The sequence below is a fragment of the Danio aesculapii genome, chromosome 15 (assembly GCF_903798145.1).
Source record: "Danio aesculapii chromosome 15, fDanAes4.1, whole genome shotgun sequence".
In the NCBI taxonomy this organism is placed as follows: Eukaryota; Metazoa; Chordata; class Actinopteri; order Cypriniformes; family Danionidae; genus Danio; species Danio aesculapii.
Genome location: NC_079449.1, coordinates 14209053 through 14222394, shown reverse-complemented (window position 1 = coordinate 14222394; position 13342 = coordinate 14209053). Strand labels below are relative to the sequence as shown.

The 13342-nt window shown below is 36.0% G+C and overlaps 1 protein-coding gene across 2 annotated transcripts in view; it reads right to left on the bottom strand.

Annotated features, from left to right (window-relative positions):
- bag6 (BCL2 associated athanogene 6) overlaps nucleotides 1-4952 on the bottom strand; it is a 47096-nt gene extending 42144 nt beyond the window's left edge. For both annotated transcript variants that reach the window (XM_056473306.1, XM_056473307.1), the window contains exons 1-5: nucleotides 4769-4952; nucleotides 4205-4293; nucleotides 3920-4037; nucleotides 3498-3742; nucleotides 692-763 (exon numbers count right to left, since the gene is read on the bottom strand). In XM_056473306.1, coding sequence (XP_056329281.1) covers nucleotides 692-763; nucleotides 3498-3742; nucleotides 3920-4037; nucleotides 4205-4288 — 519 coding nt within the window. In that variant the 5' untranslated portion in view covers nucleotides 4289-4293; nucleotides 4769-4952. The remainder of the gene's footprint in view (nucleotides 1-691; nucleotides 764-3497; nucleotides 3743-3919; nucleotides 4038-4204; nucleotides 4294-4768) is intronic.
- Between the last annotated feature and the right edge of the window lie 8390 nt (nucleotides 4953-13342).

Here is a 13342-nt window from a genome sequence, read left to right as displayed (position 1 = left end):
AAAACACTGAAAACTATTTTAATGAACAATACTTAATTACAATTTGGAGGAAAGGTCAGTAGTAGTATACAGAATAACACAAACATGTTTTTGAAAAACATATACAGAACTCATCGATGACAAATATTCATAAGAGCAGCTTTCATTTAAAATATAATTATTTTCCAAAATTATAAACACTTTCTCAGTTTTAATTTAAATGCACTCTTGGTGAATAAATGCATTCATATATTTTTTTAATAATCTTAATAAAAGATCAAATTTAACAAACACTTATTTTTTTGTTTTATATATTAAGATTAGATGAGCTTTAGTGCACCCAAAAATGAAATTGTGCCTCAATTTATGATTTTAATTTTTTTTTTTTCTTACAATAACACCCCGATTCACTACAGTAGACGTTTATTCATCCCCTGGAGCCATGTGAGGCATTTTTAATTATAGATGAATGTACTTTATTGGACTTGTTTCAGAGTCGGACTGCTAAAGAAAAAAAAAACATCCATTGGCATTGTAGAGCTTGAAAGAGCAATGATTCTTTTTAATAAGATTCTGATGGAATTTGAAAGAAGTCATACACCTAGTATGCCTTGAGGTCAAGTAAATCATGGGCTGATTTTCATTTTAGGGTGAACAAGTGTGTAATATTCACCACTACAAAAGGGGCTTTTCAGTTCACAACCGTACCCACCCCAGTGCTGGTACTGACTCGTGGATTCCTTGCACTGTCTCCCAGTCCTGTCATCATCTGCTGAATGGACATCTGAGGAAAGACAATACATTAAGCCAAATGCGCACACACATTCACATTAAAAGGATAGTTCACCCAAGTACCTGACCTTTTACACACACTCAAGTGTTTCGAAACCTTTATGAATATCCTTCTATTGAACACAAAACAAGATGAAGAATGCTGGAAAATGTATACATTAGCTATGTTTCCATCCAAAAATGCGAATTAACTTTTGGCCCATTTCCACTGACTGGCACAGTACGGGTCAGCACAGGTCAACTTCATCAGGCTTGCATTTCCACTGCCTAAAGGGTGAGCGTGGTGTACGATAGAAAGCTTCAGTCAACGTTATTCTCGCTCAAGGAAATGTCAAAGTAAAGCTGTACGGGTCGTTCACATATAATATGAGAAGCCCTTCTCACAAAACAGATGCTTTATACAAATAAATACTTGTGTATAAATACTTATTTCTAACATTTCTATGAATATGAGTTGATTATAACTGCAGATCAATGACTACTGCGAAATTGCCTACTGTAACGTCTGCGCTTATGTAAAATAAATAAATCGAACACATAGACCCTCACAGTCTGTGATATGTTACCAATTACAGAAAAACTACACACAGCAAACATTTAGTCTTTATTTGTGTTCAAAAACAACACGCAACATATAGCCAACAGTCAGTGCAAACCTCTCATCTGTATCTTTATCTTCACCAGAACGTGTAACCTCTGTTAGGGAGTAATTCCATCATTCTGAGTTCATAATAGTCCAAAAGGGGATGATAATAGTTAAACATGGCAGTTTGTTCATGGTTTAGGTTGCTGAAAGAATCATTCGCTCCTTCGTTTTTTTCGAGCTTCTCCTTTGTTTTTTTACACTTCAGATCCTTTAATAAACAGAAAAACGCGGGAGTGATGTCAGAAGCACTTCAATAATTGCGTGCACGTTATTATCATTAGCTCAAGAAGTTCGCACACGAGCGATCGCGAGCTTCCTGGAGAAGGTGAAACCGCTCGCACTTTTAGAAGACCTCGTAAAACAAAAACAGGACACGACAGATTTTGTTCTTCTTGGCTTTGTGGCTGTTCATCAAGACAACAATAAGGTTTGTCTGAGCTCGGGTCAACCATGGCTCGTTATTATATGTATGTATTATTACGGTGTAATGTCTCGGCTGTGTATTTAAAAATGGTTTCTTTGTTTTCATTATTCTGCTCGTGTATGCGTGAGTGACGCTTCTCTGTAAACCAATAGCATTCAGCTGTATGTCTAGCTCTACCTTTTGGTACCCTTTTGTCATGCTAGGTACCCTTTGCAAAGGATGCCCAAAAAGTGGTACAGTACAGTTTGCTTTGTAGGTACTTTCTGACAGTGGAAAAAGCATTAAAAGCATACCGAACCATACCGTACTACTCAGCGTAAACGGGCCATTTATACGTCGAACTGGATTATTGCATAAAAGACGTGCAAATAAAGCAGCGTTTCCATCCAACGAGTCAAAGTGAACAAAATCGCCACTTGCTGATTATCTGGTGGCAAATATCAAGAGTAAAAATGGAATTTGCTGTGGTAGGAGAAGCTGCGTGAACTGATTTAATAAATGACTTGCGCCTCAGAAGGCAATACTGACACGCAGTGAAAGTGCGGTGGCGTACGAAGGCATTAGACGAGCGCAGATACTTTTGATTCTGGAGGTCATTAATAATATAATAACAGTAATACTGAAATGGTTAAGACCAAAACAACATTTCAGATGCTTTGAAATGCAGCTAGTCTGCTGGTTTGTACATTCACACACATTTTTATCATCACATGATCTCTTTTAACAAAATCACATGACCTTTTTAATGCGCATATGGAATTCGTTCTGTAAAAGTGTTTCCATCATAGTTTATGTGCATCTTATCGAATAAAAAGTTTATCCTACTCAGGTGTGTGCATGTTTTTATGAGCATTTTCAAAATTTGTGCGCATCTTGACGTTTACATCAGTCAGTTTTTTATGCGCATATCCAAAATGCACATAAAAATAGGTGGATAGAAACATAGCTACTGATAAATAAAACACCATGGAGGTCAACGGCTGCTTTTTTCCAGCATTAGTCAGTATATCTTCCTTTGTGTCCAACAAAAACTCAAACATATGAGATCGACAATCGTGACTGCTGTAGTTATTCCAGTTGCATTATTTTTTGGTATTTATCTTTAGGAAATCACTGAAGGCATATATTATGTTGTCATAACGATCTAATGTGGCAATAGGATCGTAACTATACTGCGCATTTACACAGTGGCCATATTCATCTATGTAAACACACAAAAAACAACATTAACATTCTAGCAGACACTGTAAAAAGGTCATTCCCAGCCACTAGACTTTTCTGACAGGGTGTTCGAGTGTCATCGAGTGTCAGAATGTTGTGGGACTACTATACAGTAGTTAATATTATGGATTATAGATAGCCAAATTTAGCGGTTTTTATTTTAGCGTTTTTTTTTAAGCATGACGGTAAACCACGAACACCATTATGAATATATTAAAATGTGCTTGTTTGTTGTAAAAATTCATAATAATGACAAAAAATACTAATTTGTGGATCTCCTACCACTGGACCTCTACCCCTTCACGTGAACGCGCAAAACGAGGGGTAGGAGTAAGGGGAAGGGCTAAGGGGTAGAATTGGGATTGGGCCTAAATGATGACAGAAGTTTAATTTTTGGGTGAACTATCCCTTTACGCATAAAAAAGCCATCTTCACCTGTATTTGCTGAGGGTCCATCATGTTAACAGGCAAATTAAAAGTCCCCAGCATCACATAGCTATTGGCGTTGCGATCATGCGTAGGCCCAAGCGGAGTCCCTTGAGTGCTACTGGTTGAATTCGGGTTTTGATTTCCTCCCTGTGTCGCCCCAGAGGAACCAGGTACACCACCTGATCCAGAGCCCTGCTGTGTGGTCTGTGGTGGGGCCCGCTCCACAAGGTGAATCACTTTTCCATCCACATCTAGAAAAAGTAGAGTACAGAAATAACAAAATCTCACAAGACTGCAAGGGGAATATTATTCAAAAGCATGCATGCTGGGTTGGTCCTAAAAATATTTTGATATGGAATTAAAATGACTTTCTATGAAATCCTACTTAAAAAGAAACAACGAAGTTCCCTACTACAACATCAACTCACTGTACTCTGTGAGGGTTTTCTCATCTTGAAGTACTCTCCCCTGGTAAATAAGCCTTTGTTTATCAACAGGAATTCCAACAGATGGTGAAATGTGCTCCTTGAAATCTTTCACGGTCATCTACGAAGTGAAACGAGAAGCTGTTATTTCAATAGACCATCAGCAGATAGCTGACTGCTGTCTTTGCGGTTCAGGTTCTTCACCTTGAATTTGGTGGAACACAGTGAAATCATCAGCACACCAGACATGTGACAGTCAGTGTGCATGAAAAGAAAAGTCCAGCTCACCTGTGCCTCAACTGTGTAACTCCTGCTCTGAGAGTCCAGGGTTTTCACAGTCACCTCAATGGTGTTGCTCGCTTGTTCTTCCATTCTGTCTGTAATAATTTAGACAACCAGATAGAAAGTTATATATATGGCACTATGCTGACACCAAAAACATAAAGTGTCATAATAAAGTACATGACACCAGTATCTCGAAAGAAAACAGTGTTGTGTTACACACAGGCCACAAGATACCCAGCTGTCATGTACACAGGCAGTTTTCCAGAAGTTTCTAGCTTTTATTAGAAGCACTTTCTAGAATGTGCTTTTTAAGATAATAAAAAGCATATCAACTAAAAACTAAAGCCATCTGAAACACCTGCTACAAACAGACATTCGCTGCTAAACAAGCATTAAATAAGTGTTTATGCATCGATTTTAACACAAATATATTTTTTTTGTTAAAATACACGTCACTTGCTCATTTCGACTCATTGTCAGTGACAAACTAACAAGCAATTAGTAATAATAACAACCACAGACATAAAACAAAGTGCTAACATGCTAGCTCGCTAGTGTTTTTCCTACCTCGAGACGCGATTTTTTCCTTGTTGAAATGCGTCGTTTTGCATATACGTTGCGATTTACGAGTTTGCTAATAGCGTGATGGTAAGTTGTAATTGTTGGTATAAAACCGACTAACGTTAGTTAAAACATTACTAATGTAGCGAAGCTAACAGCCTCGCGCTAACATGCTAGCCGGTGATGCGCGACAAGCACAAGGAAGTAAACGATGACGTCACGACACGTCACACCAACTTCCACGGTTAAAAAGTGTAAATAATCTTTTTGCCATAAACAAGTATTCAGTATTTAAGTTTAGAAGCAGCAATGATACAATTTGTTGGAAAATATATAATAATTATCGCTGTTTACACACTCAAGTCTCATATTTACCACATCACACAATGTTAATACATTGAAATATCACCATTAACAAACTAAATTCTCATGTACACAAAAAATCTAATACACTATTATGCCAACCTTCAGGAATTACAACACACAGCAATAAATTTCAACAAGCATCAATGGATGTTACATTTTATTTGTTATGCATCATAAACAATATCTTATTTTCTATTTTAACTAACATCTGACATCCATTCTTTCATTTTCCTTCAGCTTATTTGCTTTATTCATTTGGGGTCGCACAGTGGAATGAAACGCCAACTTATCCTGCATGTTTTACACAGTAGATGCCCTTCCAGCTGCAGCCCAGTACTGGGAAACACCCATATACACTGATTCACACATATACACTGTGGCTTACTCCTTTCACCTCAACCATATTTCTATGGACTGTGGAAGAAAAAACCCAAGCCAACATTGGCAGAACATGCAAACTCCACACAGAAATGCCAACTGACCTAGCCGGGACCCAAATTAGCATCCTGCTGAGGCGACAGTGTTAACCACTGAGCCACCGTGTCGCCATTTTGTACAGTTACAGCGTTTTTTTTTTTTTTTTTTTAAGCCTATATGTGTCATTTCTTGACACTTATGTATGCTTTCCCCTTCAGCGGTGGTCTGTGGAACAATCCAAGACCACAGTTTCCATCTTTCATTCCATATATCAGTTTATTTTCTGGTTGGAAAAAGAAAATCGTGAGAACACGAATTGAACAGTCAGAATTGCAATGTCAATGCTGAGATCCATAGATGATCAGGGGAATAGTGGACATTTTAAAACTGGGGGACAGCTGTATGAGATACAAAAGTTTCCGGTTATATAATTACTAATCAACTGTTTTGCAATGATCTGTCTCTAAAAATGTGGGGGACGTATCCTTCCTGTCCCCCCGGTTGCTACACCCCTGTAGATGATACAGCAAAACACAACATACTGCATATGTATTTTTTATATATATCAAATTAAAGTCTGTAATGTTTCTCAAACACTCCTGATATTGTAGATTAGGTTGACCTTTGGTGGTCTGTTAAAGTGCAAAAAGCGAATATCTTAATGGCATCAATTTGTTTTGCCTGTAAATGTTTTTGTTGACTCTGAAAATACCCGTCGACTTGCATTAAAAGAAAAAATCACCAGAGACAGGGGAAGAGGAGAAAAAGTTATGCACTGTACATATGACTGAGGGTGTAAGTAGATCAGCAGATTAGCTTTGTTTCTGTAGTTCTGACTAAATAAAAGTGACTGATTATGCTCTGCAAAAAGAAAAAACAGTGACGCAGCATATTAATTAGGCTACGTGTGAGTACAGTGAGGGGGCATTGGAAAATGGAAAAAGATGAAAGAAGGTGGGTCAACTTGGGAGCGAGAGTAGAGGAAGTGGCTCTGTGGAACAGTGTAGAGGCGTCAGCTAATGAGAAGACCCGTTAAGGCATGATAAACATCAACATATGGCGTGCAGAAAAAGACATATGTAGATTATGGTTAACGCTATCTGGCACTAGCATATGATTTGTGATAACTTAAAAATAAATGCAAGTCATGTGTTCTTATTCCTCGGCGAATCACTCATCTAACAATTCATTATTATTATTAAACAGTTTGACCTGCTCTACATTTTACATGTATTCAGTTAGCAGATGTTTTTATCCAATGCAACATACATAATTGCATATGAGGATTGTGATTAAATAATCTAAAGAAGTGCTAATAATGCATGGTTTTAGACATAGTTCAAAAAGTACAAGTCAGCCAGTATGGGTTACAGGAAAGTGAAAGCAATATTCAGCTGGATGCTGTTAAATGTGCACTAAGCAATTTTTGCTAAAAGCTTTTGAGCACAAGTGTCTGACCATACCCAAAACACACCTGCAGCCAGTCAGAAGTGAGGCTTGTAACAATGATGATGATGATGATGTCAAAAGTCATATGAGGTCTCATTGGGTTATGTGTAGTTTTTTTTTTGTGTGTGTGTTATAAATTACATAAACAATAATTTGGCAAAAATAGCTAGAGGCGCAATTTAAAATCCAGTTAAATTAAAACAAAACAGTTTTTTAGATATTACTAAGAGTACTGTTAGTTTTAAGAATATCTATAAGCTAGTGTGCTCCAAAACATTGCCAAAATTTGCATCTAGAAGATATAATACCGAAATAAACATGCAAAGCTTGCAGTTTGCCACTTCCGCCTAAATGGATCAATGATTTTTTTTCTTGTCACCTCATACTTCAGTTTCTCATCAAATATTGACCAGTTAAATGAAAATACCAATCTAATGCAAATAGCAATCAAATGCTTTTGGCTTTTTTTTCTTCATGTTAAGGTTGAGATTATATCAAACACTGAATACTAAAATGCATATTTCAAAGCACTTCACAGGGCCTTTAAGTGTTTTCAGTTGTATTTTGGATACTATCTGGTTTTTTGTGTTCAGGATTGGGTTGTGAAGATTATTTCACCAACCGGGAACAGTGAATATGAAGGTTCTGGATAGTGAACACTATTTTGTATGTGCAAGAAAAGGGTGCATGTGAGTAACACTCACAGAAATCCATAATATTTTCAGTGGGCGATTTGGCGGCTTGATGATGCATCAATGCATTCTTGCACAGCTTGATGAGTAACATTTCTGCAATGTTAAACTATAAAGGTAAATTTGTTGCATAGCAAGAAATGCAAGTCAAGTGTTTATTTCCTTAAAAAAGAGATACAGTACAGACAGGTGTCAGATTTGTAAGATAATCTGAAATTGGGAAAAAAAATATATAAAAAACTTAAGTTTGTTTGTTAAATTACTCACCATTTAAAATGTAGGTGTCTTTTTTTCTTAAGTAAAATATTACAGAATACTTATATCAGAAACTGTGGTCTTTGTTGACAGTATTAAACAAGTCAAAATATACTAGAACTTCAAGAGTCAAAGAAATAAAAAAACAAACAATTAGCTGGCAAATCAAAATAATGCATGTGATGACCAACAATACATTACGGGTCATAAGGGTAAGAAACTAAATATTATATGCAAAATTATCTACAGCATTCACTGTAAAAAAAAAAAAAAAAAAAAAAAGTGGGGTTCCAGAGAATTCATAAATTTTATCCTAATGCAAATTAATTAAGTTAACTTAATTGATTTTACAAATGTAAGTAGATTGAACATGAAAAAATTAAGTTCTCAAAAAAAAAGAACTGTGTTGCTTTAACTCATTTTAAGTAAGTAGTTAGAACAAGCAGCAAAAGTCATGTTTGAGTGTTAATTAAATATAACCATTCAGTGACACAAATCACCAAGAATCACAATTTCAGTTTAAAATGTGTTTTTTTTTTTTATATTTAACTCTAGAAAATGTCATGATTAACGCACTAAAAACTCTTTCAAGGTTAAAGCGCTAACTAAAGTTGTCTTTATACTTTCACTTACTGTCTTTCGACTAATCTCAGCAGTAATTTATGCAACCCTCAGCACTGGGAAACACCAATTCCCACACAAAGGACCTATATCACATGTTTTTTGGGCTGTGGGGGAAACCAGAGCACCTGAAGTAAAGCCAAGACACGAACCAGGGATCTTCTTACTGTGAGGCACAGGGTAGTCCCAGGTAGGAACGAATTCTTGCCCAGATTTGGCATAATGTCAAATGTAGTATTTAGATGTTGAAAATAGATTTGTGGGCCTCGTAAGTTTGGCCTATCTTGACATAGATACATTCAAATTATTTTTTTAGTAAAGAAAAAATTCTACCAATCAGGTCGCTTTGAGAAAAAGCATGCACAATGGTTCATGGGTTTATCATCAATTTCATTGCAATTGTTACACACCAACATATCCAGCCCAATTTAGGCCCAGTTATAGTTTATTAACATGGCTGAGACTTGGCCCATTTTGGCTCTTGTCTGGAAACCAGACTAGGTCCAGTTTTAATTCAGTGTAATTCAGTGTGGTATGTGGGGCCAAGCAAAAGCTGATTGTGTGTTCCAGAGCTGGGCCAGATAAATTATGCTATGTGGGGTGCTACCCACTGACCATGTGTTTATTTAAATCAAATTTATTAATATGAGCAAATCAGTGTCTATGAATAATGGTAAGAGTGGTTGTGGAGGTGAAAGTTATTGGATACAACCTTTTTTTGTTTGTACCAAAATATAACAGTGATCTTATGAAGAATTTTCACACTCCCACAGGTCATTAGAAGATACAGAAGTCTTAAGATGTATTAATCAACAAATGAGTATTCACAGGTGAGATTTCTGCCTATGACACAGTGACTGATGTGACAGGTTGACTGTGACTAACATTTAGTTATATAAAGGGACAGTTTACACACCAATTCTATCATCATTTACAGAACTCTCCTGCCATTTCTTCCAAAATGAGTTTCTTTACTGTTGAGCATAAACAGGAGATGTTTTGAAGAATGTTGGAAACCACTGACTACTAGTATTTTTTTCTACAATGAATGTCAATGGCTACAATTTTCTAGAATTCTTCAAATGTTCTTCTTTTGTGCTCAACAGAAAGAAAAAAACTCAAGGTGGTTAAATGGTTGAGTATATTTCCATTTTCGGTGATCTATCCCAATAATTTAGGATTAATTTATTACATCAACAACTTATATAACATTTCAATAACATTTACATAAATAAGAAGCAACTATAAAAAGAAGTCAGCTTGAGTGGAAGATGCATGCTGGAAATTGTGATATAAGTGACCGTTTATTCCCTAATGTAAATGAGTTATTCAAATTACAAACAAACAAACAAACATAGACACCTTTGAGTATATATATATATATATATATATATATATATATATATATATATATATATATATATGAAGTAGTGAAAAAGCATGCAAATGATTCCAGTTGTTGTTTTAACTGTGCCCACACAATTTAACCAATAGCTGGGATATTTTTAAAAATGATTTTAATACTGGTTTGTTTACGAGTCAGACAGACTGGTTTGGAGGGTTTATTAATAAAAACAAAACAATGACTACAGGCATTCAAATTTACAGCAGAATAAAACTACAAAATGTTCCATTTATTATCCTTGTGGAAAATGAATATTTATAGACCTTTTCCATGATATTTGAGAATAAAACACCTGTCCCAGAATATTCTTTTCCAGGCTTGGGACAGTAGATTCCTTGTCAGTTCATTTCCACGCCATGAAAGTGTAAGACATATTTGAGATGTTCCATGCTAAAAGTAGAATTTCTGATCTGAAATGCTCCAAAACCTGACAAACAAGAATGTTCCAAAAGCAATTTAATTGTTCTGCCTTCTTATCTGCTTTCGTTTTGACAGAATGCAATGTGGGCATATATTTTTTTTTAATACCAAGCTTGGTGAATGAAATTAATCCAATATAACAGACGTAACTAAATAAATGTTGGTTATATAAACAATATAAATGAAATAAAAGTGTCAATAAAACTGGAATAAAAAATATTTTGTGTTTTGTTAATTTGCAGGACTCTTGTTAAACTGCTTTATAATTCATTGTGAGTGACAGAGGTGTATCTAACTGTATGCAAAGCAACAAATCAGTTACTTTTAAGGTTCCATTTCATTGCCAAATGGTATTCACAGTTAGAGACACTGTCTTTGCTTTCTGGATGTGTAAAATGTATTGGTGTGTGATGTTTCCAGATTTAGCTTCACACTATGATTTTGTCAATGTAACAATATATTTTAAATATTAAATGATTTTAGAATTTTCAATTGTCATCCACAGAAAAAAAGCTATATTACTATGTGGCTTGTGGTGTTCACATCGATGGTAAAAGTCTGGTATGACCCATTGGATTTAAGGTGTTGATGTGAGTTTGTAAATGAAATTGGGCATCAGTATAAGAATCAGTCTTGGAATATACATTTTCGATTATCTAATGCTATCTCAGGGACATTTAACATTGACCCAAAGCAATTTTTTTGACCAAAGCTCTTCCATGCATGGCTTTTATTTTTATATATATAGTTCATTTTCACACTTAATCAAAATACAAAAATAATGGTTGGCAAACAAACAAAACTGGCCGTAGTGTATGAGTGTGTGTGTGTGAGTGTGTGCGTGTGTGAGAGAGAATGAGTGTGTATGGGCGTTTCCCTGTACTGGGTTGCAGCTGGAAGGGCATCCGCTGTGTAAAAATATGCTGGAATAGTCATTCCCCTGTGGTGTATAGAGACTAAGCCGAAGAAAAAATGAATGAATGAATGAATGAATAAATGGTTTCCATGGATCCATCCCAAAGGGATATCCCAAAGTACTTCAAATGATTTAGGAATACAAATTGTTGATAGCAGAGTATACAAGTTTTCTAAATTCTCAGTTTCTTCTGCCTCTTCTACCATCAGTAGCTTTCAAACATAACGAAACGAAAGACGATGGTTTTGATTCTGCTAAGTGGAAATATGCAATGGAGGAAATGGTCCATTGTTTATACACACTTGTTTGCAGAAGTCAGTTTATACTTCTACATTCTTGGTGACATCATGCTTGTCATTAAAAATGGCAAACGATGATTGGTCAGCAAAAGATGTGACATAACTAATCCTATACAATAGCCAAAAATATGTGTTATGTATTGTGAAATTTATTCTGGCCTTAATTAGAAAGTAGTCACCAATCTAGTACACTCCAAAAATATATCTGCTTTGTTCAAACAGCTTATATAAATGAGCTGAAACAGCACAATTCTTGAGGTTTTTTGTGAGGTTGGACGTGTTGTGCATTCAGACCTCGATTGTAACGAGTGATTATTCGAGTTACTTTTGCCTTTCTATCAGCTTGAACCAGTCTGGCCATTCTCCTCTGGCATCAACAAGGTATTTGCTCCCACAGAACTGCCGCTCACTGGATATTTTCTCTTTTTCGGACCATTCTCTGCAAACCCTAGAGATGGTTGTGCGTGAAAATTCCAGTAGATCAGCAGTTTCTGAAATACTCAGACCAGCCCCTCTGGCACCCCCAACCCTGTCACATTCAAAGTCACTTAAATCACCTTTCTTCCCCATTCTGATGTTCGGTTTGAACTGCAGCAGTTTGTCTCAACCATGTCTACATGCCTAAAGGCATAGAGTTTCTGCCATGTGATATGTTAAGGAGCAGTTGGACAGGTGTACCTAATAAAGTGGCCGGTGAGTGTATACCTCATTGATCCTGTGGAAATCATCATTTTTTTACAGTGTAAGTGACAGCATTTAACACTTTTACTTTCATATCCCCTATTTTCTCTCATCTTGGATTTAAAGCTGATCTGTTTGTAGCAGCTGCACAAAACATCAGTTGGGAAAGCACAGGGCATTTGGTAATGTTTGTGGCTAACCTCATAGAGTATGTCACCTCAATGCTTTCTCCTTCACAGATGGAATGCTGCACATAATTTGCCGCAGATGCTCCCGATTTTAGATCTCAATCTTTCAGTCACTCTTCCCTCTTCTCTTTCCGTCTCTTTCACAGGTTGTAAACACACACACGGGCTATTGTGCGAAAACACACGGTCTTTTCCCCCTCCCCTACAAATGAAAACAGAGAACAAACACTCACAAATCATGTTAAGCAGATTGACCTGAAAAAAAGTACCAAACGCGAGCATGAGATTTTCCCACTGCAGAGTCTCCGCCCACAATCAGTTACTGACCTTCTATTCATATCTCCAGCATCTGATCTTATCAAATGCAATATCTGCTTGAGTTTCCCTTTCATTAACAGTACCCCCGCCTTCATTAATTAGAAAAAAAGAAAAGAATCCGGTTTGATGTTTCGCTTTACACCTGTGCTAAATACAGTATATTACACATGTGACTCTGTAGTTTGGTATTATTGTGTTCAGTACAGTAAATTCCATAAATGCTACGAATAAAATAAAAAAGTACCACAGTTCTGAGATGTTAATCTAAAAGCTGTGTATTCTTTGAAATACAGCTGAGTACCATGGTACATATGCTAATCTTTTAATTCCCAATCAGTCATTTCAAAAGAATACAGGGTGTTTTGTCAAAATACCTTTGGTTGTGTATTTATAAGGTTTGATTAACAAATAAGAAATTTTTGACATAACAAAACATAATACTTGAAAGTAACTTGTACGTCTATTAAAGATAATGTTCTATATATTATACACTGGACAAAAATATATGTTAATTAACAGTTTCCATATTTTGTGACTCCCAAGTGTTGATATA